Below are 18377 nucleotides of genomic sequence, written 5' to 3'. Positions count from 1 at the left end.
ATATGATCAAAAATGGTTATAGTCTCTGGTCTTTATACATGCATAATCTCTGAAGTCTTTCTTAATGCCTACAATACTAATGGTACCACCTCTAAGTTTCATTCAATTAACAAATAAAATGCTGGACTAGAGGTATGGCTTGAGTGGTAGAGTACCAGCTGTAAGCAAGTCTAGCGAAAGCATGAATTCAAACCATGGCACCAAGACAGAAAAAAAAAGAGGGCAGGATTCTTAATATGATGATACTAGGTAGGGGGAAATCATGTTTAGAATTCTAAGGAAAGGTGAATTTCAAAGAGAAAAAATATGGCCATAAAGTCTCCAACACCCATAAAAACCTTCAAGATATCTTAAGATATCACATGCATTAATATTCTCACTAATTATCCAGTAAAAGTAATTAATATTCTATTGATATAGCTAATAAATCTTCCTCCTTTGCATACTGCTTCCAAGTTTCAAGTCTATATACATTTTAAGAAAACAACAACATGGAAGTGGTGCTGTGGCTCAAGTGGTAGAGTACTAGCCTTAAGCTGAAGAGCTGAGGGACAGCACCCAGGCCCAGGGTTCAAGCCCCATGATCAATCAAATTAAAAAAAAACAACCAACAACAAAATTCAACATTCTCATAAAGATTAAACAGACTTTACTACATTTAAAGTTTGGAGTCTACCACCTAAATAAATTGCTTTCAAAATGTCTGTGTTCACATCTGGTTTAATACCTGTGTATAAAGTTCTAGAAGATTTGATGGATTTGAATGTTCTTTTTCTTCTCCACACAAGTGCTTCAATTTTTCTAGAGCTGCAGAGGCCCGAATTAAAAAGTGATCTGTAAGAAATAAAAACATAATTACTTCACATAGATTCAGACTGCATTTGAAACATCAAAAGAAGTTATATGTCTAAAAAGATCAAACAAGATTATTTTATAACATACAGATGAACAGCAAAGCAGTAATATCTTACCCAAACATGAAAGTATATCACAATACCCAACTTAAGTAAACAAACATATTAATGGCATTTGTTCTAGGAAGCAAAAATTGAACTTTTCCTAGATTCACTATTGCTATTTCTTAAATCCTGTCAATTTTCTCACAATGTTTCTTACATATTAAATATTTTAAAAATAAATTTACAACTTTTACTGGAATGGAACAAATACTATATGTAAATCTAGAGCTCTCAATGAAAATATGTAACTATGAATTTACCTGTAAATGTTTTCTAAAAGAACATGAGTGTCCAAATCAAATCTTCATGAAATTATGAGCACTATAAGCAAAGTTTGTTAAATATGCCTGTAATCACAACTCACCCAACTTCTACCTTCAGTCTTTTTTTACCCCCTTTCTCTATCACACTCCCTTTGCTACATTTGATTTCAGATTTTCTTATGTGCCCATACCAAGCTATTATCCACCCTTCTGTATCACCTCATGTAGTAAAATTTAGTATATGCCTACTATAGTAAAGGACACCAAAGTCTCTGCAATTTTCTTCTGAAAATATAGGTCCTGTCCTCTTCATTGAGATAATGTACCATTTGTTCTGGCCTTATCAGATCCAACCTCAGCAATTACACAGAGATAACCTGCTTAGTGTTGAAGCAAAACTAGTAATGTCACATCTACTTGCAATCATATGATGACATTTAGTTTTCCCAGGTTCAGACTAACCTGAAAGTTCAGCAGATTCTGACTACCATCGATCCACTATATACATCATCTGAAACTTCTTTAGCTGTCTTCCTTTCTCTTTTCAAGCTAGCAGTAGCAACCACACAACGATGAAAAGACTCTACTGTGAACCAAAATTGTATGGAATACTGGTACTCATTATGTGCTTCTAAAGAGACTGTCTATATTTTTTTTCTTTTTTTCTGTGACACTTGAGACTGAATCCAGTGCATTATAGGCAAACACTGAAGCCACCCTACCAGCCTTTTTGTCTATATTTTGGTTTTGCGATAGGGTCTCACTAACTTCGTCAGGGCTGACCCTGCACTCAAGATCCTCTTGCCTCCACTTCCTGAGTACTTAGGATTAAATGCATGCCACCACTTCCTGAGTACTTAGGATTAAATGCATGTACTACCACACATGGCTGCTGTTCACATTTTCTTAAATTCCAAGATTATATTAAATGTAGTCTTGTACCGAACTCACTAAACCACTGCCGAAGAAGTATGTCATATAAACTCATGACGTTGTGGTGGTGGCATACCTACCATTTCAGAAAAGTCCATATAAATGCACTATTTTGCAAGGTGTGTTAACACATGCCTAAATTCCTAGCATTCAGGAGCAGAAGGACCCAATATTCACTGCATGGTGAGTTTCAAGCAAGCTCAACTACATAGGGAGACCCTACTCAATAAGAAAGCATTAATTTTTTTATAACTATTTAGCCAAAGTAATAAACAACAGGGCAAAAGATGAAAGTAATTCTTACATAATCTCTAGAAAAAGTCCTTTCTCCTATAGCATATCTCCAGTTTAACAACCTAATAGAAAAATGACTTGCTGTTAATCTGATTTAAGACACTAGAACTATCAATCATTACAACCTACTGTAATTATATCATTGTTACATGCAAGGACAATTTTTTAATGTTATTCTTTTTGTTGTGTAGGAAAAGAATGCCAGGTTAAATTAAAATGGATGTAACTTTGTTTTAACTAAATTTTGTAAATCTTACTATCAATACTTTAGTAATAGCTACTGCTATGATTTTAGTAAATTTTTAGATACATAAGGCTTTCAAAAATAAATACACAACAAACATCTGACTTTTATCTCCAGTTTTCATTGTAGATTGGAGTATTCTTCCAAAGGAAAATAAAAATGGTTTGGGGATCCAATAATAAGTGAATAAAAAAACCACTCTTTGATTTCTTTGGCCTGGTCCAAAGAGACTTAGCGGTAACCTGGGTATACTTCCAGGTAATAGCTACTAGTTACTACTCATGAACTAGCTATTGATGTAAATCCTAAGATTCACTTACCACAAACCAAAAGAGAAGTAGGCTTCAGTGTGGTCTATGGGTCTTTGATGAACATACTCCTAAGAAGAGATAATCCAGCAAACAATCTTCTCTGAAACTAGGTGTTTTCATTGTAGATCCTAGTCAATAAATATACCAAGTATTTAATCTCTTGGGAAAATGTCCCACTACTGTTTGCCTATGAGTCCGATCACAAATTAGTCCACAAGAATTTTAAAGCCTATGTGTGTTTGTGTAGGAAAAGCTCAAACCTGAAGGGGAGCAAACGCAGAACCTACAGGCAACTGAGAAGTCATAAAAGGACCTAGAAGTCACAAGACCGAGATTAATTCCTAAACCAGGGTTTCCTAAAGAATCCACTTAGACGTTCCAGAGCACTTATTCGCCTATCCACAGGTCCCTTCAAATGATGCACATGAAAGACTCATCTGAAAGGCACCAAGTAGAATACCGTCTACAGCTGAGTTCTGCTCGAACACAAAACAGGTTTCCAGCGCAGGAAGTAAAACGTGGAGCGTGCGATCCGTGCCCGCGGGATGCGACCTCGCCACGGCGGGGATCCCGCGGGTCTGACCACTCACTGAAAGCCTCCTGGGGACTTCAGCCTTAGCCCTGTGCTCACGATGTGGCTCACCAGTTTCCCGATTATGAAATGCGACTTGGGAAGAAGCGGAGCGCCGACAAGGTACGTTCTCCCGACGGGCGGCGACGGCGCGGAGTGGGCCGCGGAGGGGGAGCGCCAGCGCTCGGGGCGCCGAGCCGGGGACCCCCGAGCGCGCCCAGGGCCCCAGGCCGCGGTCTCCGCTCCGCACGGCCGCCGAGCGCCCGCCCCGCACGACCGTCCTCCCCGCCCGCCCGCCCTCCTCTCCCTCACCGTCTTCACCCGCGGCTTCGCTGAGCTGCTGTATGTGGGCCTGAGCCAGGTCCCCGAGCTCTTCCACCCGCCGCACCACGCCGGAGACTGCGGCCGCCATGGCCACAACAGGCGGCCGCGCCCAGGCCACGTGACTCCGCTGCCTCGAGGTCATGTGATCCCTCAGCACAGGCCGCGTGGGGCGGAGCTCCCACGCGGCAGGGAGGGCCGGGCCCGCAGAGGTCGTTCCGGGTATTCTCTTCCTCCCAGACGCGGCTCCCTCTCTCCCATAATCCTGTGCAGAGGCTCTCCGCCCCCCCCTTCTCCACCCCTCCGGATGACGTAGAGCCACACCTCCCTCCCGCCTTCTTCTCTAACCCAATCAGAAACCAGTCATGCCCGAGGCTGATCCAATGAGAAGCCGGCTCTCCCTCTGCGCCGGGCAAGGAGCAAGGCAACTCGGCCAGTTGGCAGGAAGGGGGCGGGCCGAAAGTCTAGACAAGGAGGGCTGTTGGCTTTGGCTTTGTAATGAGGGTTGCCTAAAATAAAAATGATTATAGTCCGTGGTCAGGAACAAGAAGAAAGCTGCCAGGCCCTGTGTGGCACAACTAAGGCTAGATTGTCGGGAGAAGGGGTCGAGGACGCCCGGGGCTCCAAACGAATGGCAGTTCTGCATATCGCTTTTTCAGTCTTTTTGTGTGTGTGTGCGCCAGTCCTGGGGCTTGAACTCAGGGCCTGGACACTGTCCCAGAGCTTCTTTTGCTCAATGCTAGCACTCTACCACTGAGCCACGGTGTCACTTCCAGCTTTTTGTGTTTATGTGGTACTGAGGAATCGAACCCAGGGCTTCGTGCACGCTAGGCGAGCACTGTACCACTGAGCCACCCTCCCAGCCCTGCAGATCGCTTTTCTAAGTATGGTTTTTAGCGACCGACTTCATCTCGCAGTCCCTGGCTGCCTCACAGTACGAGTATTTTAACGGTCCCGAATCCGACGGTGCCGAACGTTGCAGCTGTGCCACAATTTCGGTTGCCCTTGTCCTTGGGCCAAGTCACTCCGTCTCTGGGAGACTCAAAACACTCAACAACAACAACAACAAAAACAAACAAAACTCAGACGAGTATTTCCCATTCCCCCGACTGCTTTCTTGCCTCTGGTCAAACAGACCGTGAATGAGGCTTACTGGTTTTCAGTTTGACACTTATATCTTGAATTAACTCCATCCTAACCTATTTCTTATAAGGTGGTGGTGATTGTTCAATAGAAAATACTAAAAGGCAAATGGAATGTTGTGGCTTACGGGTAACTACAATGACTTTCCTCCCTCTGGCCTTTGTAAAGGCAGTTTCTTCCTCTGTCAAGTCACTCTATATGAACAAAAACCATACAATATTCCTTTAGTGTTTCTACCAGTGGCTAGCATATAAGGAATATAAATACTCAGATAATGAAATGAAGAAGGAAAGAAAAAATGAGGGAAGGAAGGAAGGAAAATGAAAGAAGGAAGAAGGAAGGAAGGAAGGGAGAAAGGGAGAGGGGGAAGGAAGGAGGGAGGGAGGGAGGAAAACTCTAGTTATCAAGAATCTGAAGGCCATGAAGTTTGCATTATATGATCAAGGCAGGTTAATGAATTCATACTTAGATAAGCATTTCAAACCAGAAAATACCAACCTCATTAAATAAAATTTACAATCCCAGTGATGCAATAAATAACCAGGGAATTTTAACAGAAAACATACTTAACACCGGGAAATATTGCTCAGTTGATACTCTGGAGTGCACTTATTTTCAAGGAAAGAGCTGGAAGCCATCTGATAATAGTTTAAGCCCCCATCCAGTTGTGGAAAATGAAGAAGACAAGACTTTTAACCACTCTAACCTTAGACTATATGATTTTTAGTTTTACTCAAAATCATAGCAAAGTAAACATGCTTATTGTAGTGCCTGACCCAATAATGGGTCATTAAATGAAAAACGACCATGTATAAAACAAAAGACTTATGTTAGTCACTGGTGGCAGCTGATTTTATATATATATGTGTGTGTGTGTGTGTTTATATATGTATATATATTCATAGGGGATTGGGAAATTTATGAGGAAATACGTCCTAGATGAAAGTATAAAGTTGTCAGAATTCACAAGTTGTAAGGATTAGTAACTCAGGGACAAACAATGAAAGCTGTCTCGTAACAGTGATACACGGGTATCAGCAGTAAATAATAAAGTGTTAAAAACCATAGAACCTGTGTGCAGGAAAATAAGTAATTTTTCTCCAACCAATAAGTTATGTTTTTACTTCAGGAAATCCACATTAGAACAAATGAAGATACTTTGGTAGGCTTTTTTTAGACCTTAGATAAATTAAGAACTCAATATCATAAACCAAAAATAGTTGACCTCATTTGTACTATTTTTGTTTCCACTGATATATATATACATAATTATATATAGTGCGTATACATATAATGGATAAAGTCCAATCTGCAAAGAAGAAATTATTTTCTAGGGATTTTTTTTTTAAAAGGTATTTTTGAATGTAAAATTCCACTTGTTCCTAAATTACCAGGGACAAGCCGATACCACTCTCTTACAATTTTCTTTTAACGGCTTTACATTTTTGCATGGGTCTTTTTTAAGTCTGACAACCCCCTATGATCCATTTAGGTACCATCAGTAACATATATAATAAAAGTTCCTTGCGTATTTACTCCTTTTCTCATTTAATGGGGTCAGGCATTATGATAGACAATACAATTAAAACTATAGCAATAAAAATTAACATGATCCCTGCACTGTAAGAGCTTATTGTCTAGGGTTATAAAGATACAAGAATACAAATGAACACAAACTTACAATTGTGGAATAGTCTGTGAAAGAAAACTAAATGGCTATGATTTACTTTAAGGAATATAATAAGCCTCTCTGAGGAAACGACTGCATTAAATTATGAATGAAATTAGCCAGGTGGTGGTGGTGGAGAGTGTATCCACGACTTTATCCGATGGGGAGAGAAACCACACAGTACAGAGCATGGAGATAACCACCTTTAACTGCAGTAATAGGGAAGCAGAGGTAGGAAGATCACAAGTATAAGGACAGCTTGGGCTATATAGATAGACACAGACTCCAAAGAAGGAGGAAAAGTAGAGCAGAATGATAAAGAAGAAAAGGAACAAAAGACAAGAAACATAGTAATCTGAATTTTTAAAAAAAAACTTGAGAAGTAAGAAAGCTCTAACAAATGAAGGAGCAGCAGATGTAAGGAATAGCTGTTATAGTGAGACAACAATTCAGACTTTGGAGAGAGCACTGTTATGAGTCACTGGATAGCAGAGAAGCTGCTAAGATCTCCATTGGTGACAATTCCTGGAATTCTATCTTCTGGAACTTGTGAGGAAAATGTCCTGTGAAGTTCCAGGAAAGCTATTCATGAAGAAGCAGTCTGCTACAGAAACACCAAAGGTAAATGCCAGGAAGAACTGGTTGCTATGCATTACAAGAGTCCCGTGCCCAGAGAACTCTGGTGTCAGCAAGCAGCTCATGCTTAAAATGCCTGACAAGAAAGGACACTCAAACCAAGAAAGACATTTTACTTCCTGCAATGCCTCTCAAATTCCCTGGACAATCAGAGCTCTACCTCACATCAGCTGACAGAGGAAAAATATTTAAAGGGTCAGATATATTTGCACAAAACAAATCAGGAGTATATTTTGGAGATGAGAAGAAATAAATCTGTAACTGGCACAAAGTAAAGGAACATATCAGTGTAGTAGATAACCTGCAAAAGTTGTTTGGAAAGAGCTCAACAGTTTGTAGGAATTAAAGAAAGCCAAAAGCCTTACCTAGGAGAGTTGAGGTCTAAGAACACATCTGGAAATGATTTCTCTTCCCCCACTACTCTCTGGTGATACTAAGCTTTTGTTTGTTTTACTTGTTTTCTCAGCTGGCAATCTACCACTGAACTTTTTGGGAGCTATTTTGGAAACAGAATTGTATTCTCTGCCCAGGCTAGCCTCAAGCTTCAATCCTCACATATCTCCCTCATAACTGTGGAAATGAACCCCAAAACCTAGATATGACCCATTGACCCATTGACCATGTCTATATTAATCGACCCTATCTTCTGGCCATTAATTCAACATTTAATGAATACTAGGCCTGTGTGGATATTCACTATCATCCTAGTTATTAGCTGGGGTATCAGACTATAAGAACTTGGGCTCAAATACTATCTCCATTCTGGTATACTCTCCATGATAGTATACTTAGTATACTGTACTAGAAAAATGAATTAAAATTTGTAAAATGATGATCATTATAACTTCTTAAGTAGTTATGAAGGTTAAATTAAGTGATTTATATGGGTTCTTTGGTGACAACCACTGTTTTATCTGTTCTCTGCCCTTATTAGTCTTTTGTTATGTTTTCCCTTTCTACATGGTACTATACTCCAATATAGGAAATTCATCATTGTTAGATTTTTTTCAGCACAGAGTGTACATAAACCTCAAAATGCTAAAGTATATTGAAACGATTTTCATCTCTATGTTTCCCTTACCATCTCTTCTCAATCTCAGCAGCTCCTGTTGCATTTTGTCTAACTCAATCAAGCTGAGCCAGTCTTCTCCGGTTAAACTAAAACTACCCAGTGAGCAACCTGATCCTACATCAGCACTTTCACATTTGCTGAACACCAAAACTTTTCCAGATTCCTTATAAAGCCATTATTCTTGTAGCCATAAGTGTGATTATAATTTTTAGACTTAAAAATTTTATGTATTTTTGATAATTTTTTTTACCAAATGTGTATTTACCTACCAAATACATAGATTAAAAAACCTGTGGTCAACAGTAGAATAGCTATTCTGCCACCTCATTGAAAATTAATTTCTCTAAGCCTAGATTGAAAGTTGTGAAGCACAGAACAGGCATATATTTTAGATGGATCTCTAGTAACCTTTAGAAAGTGCAGCATCCCTTCCAAAAAAATGTATAGCATATTGGATTTGATTAGATGGAGCACCTATAGGTAATGCTGAACCAAAATAAAGCTAGAAATATTGGCAGAAGACATATTATGAAACTCTTAGCGTGTCATGATAAGGAGTTTGGAATGATATATAGGTGGAAGGATCTGGAATGGTTTTCAGAAGGCAAAAGGTAAGATCAGATTTCTGAAAGATATGCTAGTAGAACACAAGATAATTGGGAGAAATAAGTCTAAAGAAAGAGACCAGTTGAAAGGCTTGTTAAAATAATTTAGAGGAGTCTGTCAGCTTACACAGGGCAGTAGTGTGAGTACAAAAGAATGACAGTCTTCACAAGGTAAATATTATTTAAAAGAGAAAATCAACAAGAATTGGTTATTAACTTAGAATGAAGCTGAAGCCCCTCTACTTTGTGCCCATCAGTGACAAAATTCCATCACTTAGTTTCTATATGCCTGAATGTTTTTCCTAACCCATTGTCAAAATGTTGTATACATTAAATCTAGGGATTGAATAAGTAATTATTTAATAAAATAATGGAATTAACATAATATTTAGCAATTTCACTTTTTCCTATTAACTTATTGAAAGAAAAGATGACTATAAAATGCAACATCAGAGAGCTGCCAGAATTATACTTTCATTTCATATACTAGCTCTGGGAAGTTACCTCCTTTGCCTTTATTGACTATAATAATGTAATTAACCAAACAAATACAGTTTGTTTTCCTTAGCTTAAAACAATTTATGCCCTAATTAGGTCATTTGAAGTCTGTTGTTTCTAAGCATATTCTGTTGATCTTCTTTTTCTTTTTCTTTTTCTTTTACTCTGTCATGGGGCTTGAACTCTGGGCCTAGGTGTCCCTGAGCTGCTCTTTTTTGCTCAAGGCTAGCCCTCTACCACTTTGAGCCATAGCATTACTTCCCGTTTTCTGAGGTTAGTTGGAGATAAGAGTCTCAAAGACTTTTCTTCCTGGGCTGGCTTGGAAACTCAATCCTCAGATCTCAGCATCCTCAGCAAAGATTACAGATGTGAAGCACCAGTACCTGGCAGAGCTAAGAATTTCTAAGATGCTTTCATTCCCTTATTTCTCACTATCCTGAATTTCTCTCAGCCACTCCCTCTCATATTTTTCACTGTATTCCCTGGAACTCTTTCTAAAATGTTTGTCAGTACCGTCTCATATCAAAATTTCCATCTGTCTGTTTTAGTGGACACTTGACTATTAATCCTCCATTCATCTTCTTTAAGGGCAAGTTCCCTGACTGCATCTCTCATTTCTTCTACTAATCTCTGGATCCGTCTCTCAGATGAAGTAAGATGTTGCATGTCTGTTTACATCATTACCTTCACCCTAAATCCTGCCCAAATCCTAATAATTTATCATTGTAGACCTGAAAGCTTTGTGACTGTCCTGAGATGTCTTAAACTGCAAAAGACAGTCTCTGACTGTATCTCATATGTCCTTTGCAGATCGCTCATGATCATTGTTCTAGAGGAAGCTTTTGGAGAAATTTCTCCCAAGCTCTCTTGCTCCTTTCTGGCTCTTTACCTGCCAGGTGACAGGACTAGTCACTAAAACAAGCATTCTAAGTTCTCTAACATTATCCTATAAAACTCAACCAACTAGTTGGGCACCAGTGGCTCATACCCCTGTTTCCTAGCTACTCAGTAGGTTGAGATCTGAGGAACACTGTTAAAATCCAGCCTCAGCAGGAAAGGCCAATTAACCACCAGAAAACCAGAAGTGGTACTGTGGCTTGAAGTGGTAAAGTACCTTAAGCAAAAGATTTCAGAGATAGCCCTCAGGCCTGAATTCAAGCCCCACAACAGACCCTAAAGAAACAAAAATAGAATAATCAACCAACCTTTAGTTAGTATTCCTCTTCCCACCATTTAAATGGTGACAAACTTCAGGCTACTTGTTAGTCCTTTCCCTTGGCCTTAGCTTCCTCTGCTGCTTTATCTTGATAGTAAACTCTGAGGACAGAGTGAATATCTCGTGTGGCTGTATCTCTTGTATATACATTCACTTACATGTAGTAGATATTTAAATATTTACTGAATATATCAATATTATCAGGTGGCAGTTCAGGTGTCGTTCCTACCATCCATCACCAGAAAACTTTTCTTCCCTTGAGGAACAACTTCAGGAAAAGGAAGTGATCTCTGATTTGAAGGGTAATGAGAAGAAAGAGATCTCCAGGACCTCCTTTTTCATCTCTTCCATCGTAAGACAGACACAGCTTGTGGTAGGGAGCCATTCCTTGGCTCTGTCCTTGCTTTCATGAACTCTGAGACACAGTCAGTGCTGTAACTGAGGGATCCTTAGAAAATGAACTCTCTCATTTTAGGTAACCTAGGGACATAGGAGTCTTCTCCAGCCCTGGTGTTACTTGTCACTTGGTGTTTTCTCGACACACCATTTCAGTTTCATTTTGGTCCTGCCAAGCCCATGCTGGACTTCTGACCTGCAGAACAGTAAAACAATAAATTTGTGTTGTTCTAATCTATTAATAGTGTAGTAATTGGTCATTAAAGCAAAAGAAAATTAATAAATCCTTCTCCTTGGTTGATGTTTAAACTATACAGATCTATCTCTAAGCAGTTATAGGATATTCATATCCTAGATTTTTTTTACCTAACAATCTATTTTCTAATATTTTGCAGCCAGATCTTAAACTATGTAGCTAGAAACTACTAATATCTAGATGATAATTAGATTTCTCATTATTGTTGAACAGATCAGTGTCAAATGAAATGTCTGTTCTAACAGACATTACATAAACCAGTTATGTACTGGTTTATACTACATAAAAGTGGAATTATAAAATACTCATCATCTGTGGCTGATGTTTTCTACTTAGCATGTTTTCAACGGAGCATATATTCATATGGCATTACTTCTTATGACTAAATAAGATTCCATTTGGATTATGTTGCATTTATCTAAACAGAGTTAATGGGAAATAGATTGTTTTAACTTTTACTTAATGTTATCAACATTGCTGCACATATTTATGCAAAAAGATCACACACCATGATCAAGTTGGTTTTATTCAAAGGATGCAAGGATGGTTTAGCACATACAAGTCAATAAACATATGCATAAAACAATAAGAATAACTATGGAACAAGAATCAAAGATAAAAAATATGATTATCTCAATAGAGGCAGAAAAAACCTTTCACAAAATACAATATCCTTTTCTGATAAAAGTCCTGAAAACTAGGAATAAGATCATATTTCAACATGATAGAAATATATGTGACAAATCTATCAACATATTGGTTGGGAGATGGCAGAAACATTTCCTCTAAAATCAGGAATTAGAAAATAATACTTACTTTTCTTTCACTTATCCAATATATTGCTACAGTTCTTAACCAGAGCATTAAGAGAAATAACAGAGACACAAATAAGAAAATAAAACATCAAATGAACCTTATTTTCAGACAATATGATACTATACTTAAAAGATCCTTTGCTAGGGGTAATGCCTCATGCTTGCAATCCCAGCTATTGGAGAGGTAAAGACTGGAGGATCCTTATTCAAGGCCAACCCAGGCAAATGTTAGTGTGACCTCAATCTTAATCAGTAAGATGGGGTGTGGTGAGTGTCTCTTTGATCTCAGCTATGTGGGAAGCCAAAGATATGAGGATTACAGTCTGAGGCCAGCTCCAAGGAAAACATGAGATCCCAACTGAAAAACCAGCCAAAGCAAAAATGAGTTGGGAGTGTGACTCAAGTAACAGAATGCCTGCCTTACAAGCATGAGGCTCTGAGCTCAAGTTCCAGTGTCATGGGAATAGGGGGTAAGAACAGACATTCAAGTCTCCACCAGAAAATTCTTAGATGTGGTAACATGATCAGTGAGGTAACAGGATACAAAAGCAACATATGCAAATCATCACCATACATACCAATAATGAACAGGCTAAGAAAGAAATCAGAGAACAATCCACGTTATGGGATTACAGCAATATGGTAACACATCTGCTCTTTTTATTTTTGGGTTTGGCACTCGGGGCTTATGCCTATGAGCCTTTCTCCCCAGGAAGCTTAGAGGATCACAGCTCAAAGCTAGTCTGGGCATGAGACTTTTATCTCCAATTACCACCAAAAGCTGAAAATGGAGCTGTGGCTCAAGTGATAGAGCAACAAAAGCTCTTTGAACAAAAAAAGTTCAGGAACAGCACCCAGGGGCTCTGGGTTCAAGCCCTAGGACCACCACAAAAAGAACAAAATATGAGTGGATCTGCTTCGCTCATGTCCTTGACCACATTGAATAACATTCATCTTTCTACTTTTTGCCAATCTAGTGAGTTAGATTTCCTCATTACTTTTGAGTCTTTTTTTTTTCTTTTTCTGGCCCTGGGGCTTGAGCTTAGGGCCTGGGCCCTATCCCTGAGCCTCTTTGTGCTCATAGTTAGCACTCTACCACTTGAGCCATAGTGCCACTTCCAGTTCTTTCTTAGTATTTTATTATAGATGAGAGTTTCATGGACTTTTCTGCCTGGGCTAGTTTTGAACCAGAGTCCTCAGATCTCAGCCTCCTGAGTCACTAAGATCATAGGAATGAACCACCAAAGCCTGGCTTGCATCAGATTTTCCTGATTACTAACAAATTTGACTTTGTATTAATGTAGTAACTGTTATTTTCACTACTCACATAGAATGTCCATTTTTCTTTTTTGGTAATCATAAAAAGTTGACTACAGTGATTCTTGTGGGAAAGTAAACTTCAAGATGTCTGGTTCCATGTCTATTGGTGTTATTCACAAGTGAATCATTGACCTTTAATACAATGCACACGAAGCAAAGTATTTAATAATTACTTCATAGCCATTCATCTATACATCAATAATTGCATTTAAAGTATACATATCACATGTGTAAAAATACCACACATGCCTATGTGTGTATGCATATGTATCTCAAAATCTATTTATTCTGACTGTAACCAAATCCTTACAAGGAAAATTTATTTTTCATCTTGTAAGAGGTATGAGTCATTCTCCTTCTCTAGTTGAAGTTTAAAAAGCAAGAGTACATTCTTTCAAAAGCAAGAGCACATTCAGAAAGAAACCTGAATAAACACTCTAGCTTCACTTGCATTTTAGTTAACTTCTTTCATCACTTGATTAACAAGTTATTTAATTAAATAATAAAGTAATATCTTTATATCTTGTAATAGCTCTGGTGTATGGTTACTTTGGTAATGGTTGCTTTAAATTTCTTTTTTCTTCCCTTTCCCCGTTTCATTTTGATTTTACGGATGACTCAAACTGGTTGAAGATACTGACTTCTTGATTTGGGTCTACCTGTGTCTGATGGGTGACCTTTGGCTACCAGAGACCAAAAGCATCACCAGTAGACCATGTAAACACAGCAATTTGCTGAACATACATCCTATGTGGAGCCAGTAAGTTTGACTTATGCTCAGATCACCAGTTATTTCACCTGTACTTATTTCCACTTGCCTTTCTCCTTACCACCCCATCTCTTTATTCCATAAACACCTATAACTAAGCTCTATCCTTGGGGAAGCAAATTCAGAGTCTGGAGACTACTCTGTTCATGTTTGCCTGCTTCAAAAATAAACTTTTCCTTTCTTGCAAAACTCCTTGCTTAAGGTTTTGGCATATTGACATACTATGTAGTGAACCAAATGGGCCTTGTTCAGAAATATGACAATGCAAATGCAAATGTCTGTAGACCACTACTGTAGAGCACAACAAAGGGACTAAAGATAGGGAAGGATCATAATTGTTATATCATCACAAAACCAATTTTTTCAAGAATATTAGCCAAAGAGAGGAATGAAATCTGAATGAGCCTACTGAAATTTGCTTTGCCTTTCTTCTACATCTAGTTATGAAAAGTTGGTTGTAGATTCAATCATATTTCTTATTTCGGTTGTTTTGGTGTCTGAAATAAAATACTACAAACAGACTAGCTTACAAATCCTAGGAATTTTCTGGAGGCAGAGAAGCCTACAATCAAGACACTGGCAGATTTGGTGATAAGAGCATAGAAAAATGGAGCTAGACCCATCTTGACCTCTACTTCACAACCTAACAACTTTTAAAGGCCCACCTCCTAATGCCATCATCACTCTTTTTTTCAAAATTAATTAATTTATTTATTTATTTTTGGGTCCGGTTGTGGGGCCTGAACTCTGGGCCCGAGCACTGTCCCTCAGTTCTTCAGTTCGAGGCTAGCGCTCTACCACTTGAGCCACAGCGCCACTCCCGGCTTTTTTTCTTTTTTGCTTATGTGGTGCTGAGGAATCGAACCCAGGGCCTCAGGCATGCAAGGCAAGCACTCTACCACTGAGCCACCTTCCCAGCCCATCATCACTCTTAAAGTGAGAGATTCAACATATGAATTTGAAAGGATATAAACTTTCAGACTGGAGTATTTCCTATACTTCTAGTATTTTCCCAGCTACATTTAGTGGTTTTTTTTTTTTTTTTTTTTTTTTTTGTACTTCAATAGCTGTGGAGTGACCACTCTAAGATTAGCCAGCGAATTAGTTAATCCCATTTTTTTTTAACACTTGGCAGTTTCTGGGTGTTTTTTTTTTTCTTTCCAGAATGAACAAATGATTGTAGGATAAGTCTGAAGCACATAGACAAACACACACAGACCCAGAATGTAATCTCAAAATTACCAGTAATTGGCTAATATCCCTGAAGAACTGACATGTGAGGAGAATTTCCTAGTTCACTCTTTCTTTTCCCAAGTTAATGACTTTATTTTCCTGGAAGCTGTCACTCTTGTTTATCTTTGGAGTAGTACATAGTGGAAGATTGTGTTAATTCCAGCACTATGACAAAATGCCTGAGATAAATCAAATTTAAAGGAAGAAAGATTTTCTTTTGCTCATGCTTTGGTTTTAGGGGTGTCAGTCCATGATCCCTCGTCCCTTGTCCCTGGCACTTTGGTCTTTTGACAAAGCAGAACACCATGTCTAGGTAGATAAAGCAAAGCTACTTACACCAGGCAACCAGGAAGAAAAGATGGGGGAGCAACACTTACTTCTGTTTCCCCTTTAAGAGAATGTCCCCAGAGACTTATCTTTCTGCTACTAGGCTCCACCTCTAAAAGTTCCACAGCTCCTTTAACAGTGACCACTCCTTTGTAAATTGTCCTTCAAAAGGTAATTCCTCCTACTTTGCCTGGCACTTTTGATTTCTAATAAAAAGCTGCACCAAAACGATTAAGATTATTATTAAGATTATGATTAACAGCTGATACCCAATTCCCATATTATAGCAGGATACACAATACCTTCTTTCTTCTTCGGTTCTGTGTTTTAAATAACACAAAACATGTATATTTCTGTGAAGTTAGACTGGAAGAAAAGTTATTTGTCTAATGAAAAGTCCAGGAAGTAACTCTAGGAGGTGGAGGCCCATTGCAATATTCTGGCCAGAGAAGAAAAACCAAAGGGAAGGCATGTTTTGAATGATGAAGACCCCAGTTATCAGTCTTTCTGACCATTACCACTTATTCCTACTTTTTCTCCCTGTAAAAAACCTTACTTGGGTTTCCCAATATGATTTTTTTTTGGGGGGGGAGAGGGTAGAAAGCTCTGTCTCCATCTTTTCAAGGTGATGGCTGTGGAACAAAGGTGATTTCTTTCTCACAAACTCTCGTTTCCCAAATGTTGGCTTTCAACAAGTACGCAACAGACCTATGTTGGCTAAAAGTCCTAATAATTTTATAGGCTGATCACCAAATCTCCAATGCAACATCTTTGGAGATGTTTATGAACCAAAGTATAATAAATATTATCCTCTTATTGCATCCATGCAATGACAGTCTCCCAAAAATGTTAGTATGTGATGTGAAAGACAACATCTAATCTTCTGAAGTACTTCTTTGGATTCCAGATCGAGAACAGAGCTAATGAAAGCTGACAACTGTGTTAGTCAGGTTTTTGTATCTCCATGAGCAAATACTTGAGAAAAGCAACTGAAAGAAAGACTAGATTGACTCATAGTTTCAGTTAACGCATCCCTGTGTTGTTGGGCAAACATCATGGTGGCAGAAGTATGTGATGTGGAGAAGCTTTTTCAATTGTAGCAGAGATAAAGGGGATATAGGAAAGGGCCTGGGTAAGATATTGTCCCACCGATAGAGACCTTCTTTTTCCAAAGATTTAACCCTCTGCTTTTTAACACTTCCCAATAATGACATCATGTTATGAATCCATGTTATGTCATATTATATTTATTATATTATTATCATATTCTAACCATGTATTATATATAGTCATAGACTATCATGTTATGGACCCATATTATGAATCAACTAATTGATTAGCTAAGACCTCTCATGTGCTAATTGTCTCTGGAAATTCCATTATAGACAGCTCCAGAAAAGTGCTTTATTAATCTACTAGAAAGTTTTTAATCCAGACAAGCCAACAATCAAAATTAAACATCATACATAATGAAACAAACACACAAGTTTTAACAACACAACACATGAGAGCTATTTTCTTAACAGATATCAAGTGTACAATGCATTAGTGTAAATAAACCATAGACACAATGTTTTAGTGCTTATCTCTAGAACTTTTCTTAAATAATTGAAATATATGCTTTTAAAAACTGATTGTCCTTTCCCTTTCCTAAGCTACTAGAAATCATTGTCTTCTTCTGTTTGTCAGTTTGACTATTTTAGTCAACTGTGATCATCCAATAATTGCCTTTCTGTGACCAGCTTATTACAAATAGCATATCCACAAGGTTAAACTATTCATTCACAAATATGAGAATTTTCTTCTTTTTAAGCCATATATTCCATTACACACACACTCTCACATATATACCATGTTTTAAAAATTTATTGATGGACACTTAGGTTGTTTTTACACCATGACTATTATAAACAATGTTGCAATGAACATGGGACTAAAAATAGGCCTTTGAGGTCCTGAAATGTATACTTAGAAGTCTTAAACTAAAAATATACAGCTAGTACATCCTATAAGAGTGAAATAAAATGGGCTTGGAAGGTGTGTCAGTGGTAGAATGCTGGCCTTGCATGCATGAGGCCCTGAGTTCCATTCCTCAGTACCACATAAGCAGAAAAAGCCAAAAGTGGTGCTGTGGCTCAAGTGGTAGAGCACTAGCTTTGAGCTGAAGAGCTCAGGGACAGCACCTAGGCCCAGAGTTCAGGCCACACAACCGGAACCACCCCCTTCCCTCCCCCAAAAAGGAGTGAAATATAATTGTACAACAATTTAAAAAGTGTGAGATAGTACTCAAATCCTGCCCTTATTATACTGATTTTCCCCTCATTATTACATGGTCCCTTTTCAGTTTGGAGGTGAAAATACATACCTTTTGTGATTATCATTACATAATCAACCTGAGTTCTGTCTTTTATTCTTTTCCTAAACAATTTCACTTATAACTTCACATTGTTACTTTTTTCAGATGACACAGTAATCTCAAGATGATGCCTGACAATGTCATGAAGATATTTTCCAGTGATTGTATAT

General features: G+C 38.3%; 1 protein-coding gene and 1 long non-coding RNA gene across 3 annotated transcripts in view; one reads left to right on the top strand and one right to left on the bottom strand.

Annotated features, from left to right (window-relative positions):
* The window catches only part of Rimoc1 (RAB7A interacting MON1-CCZ1 complex subunit 1), a 16157-nt gene extending 12128 nt beyond the window's left edge, over positions 1-4029 (bottom strand). Inside the window, exons 1-2 of one of the 2 annotated variants that reach the window (XM_070041109.1) lie at positions 3888-4029; positions 728-834 (exon numbers count right to left, since the gene is read on the bottom strand). In XM_070041109.1, the coding sequence (XP_069897210.1) occupies positions 728-834; positions 3888-3987 (207 nt within the window). In that variant the 5' untranslated portion in view covers positions 3988-4029. The remainder of the gene's footprint in view (positions 1-727; positions 835-3887) is intronic. The other variant, XM_070041110.1, reaches the window with a different exon arrangement.
* On the top strand, positions 3531-18377 carry LOC138840758 (uncharacterized). Its single transcript, XR_011376216.1, has 3 exons — positions 3531-3698; positions 14156-14282; positions 18313-18377. It is a non-coding gene; the product is annotated as an uncharacterized lncRNA (long non-coding RNA).

Source organism: Dipodomys merriami, unplaced genomic scaffold (genome assembly GCF_024711535.1).
Source record: "Dipodomys merriami isolate MVZ:Mamm:240054 unplaced genomic scaffold, mDipMer1.0.p SCAF_30, whole genome shotgun sequence".
In the NCBI taxonomy this organism is placed as follows: Eukaryota; Metazoa; Chordata; class Mammalia; order Rodentia; family Heteromyidae; genus Dipodomys; species Dipodomys merriami.
This window is presented reverse-complemented; position numbering and strand designations above follow the sequence as displayed.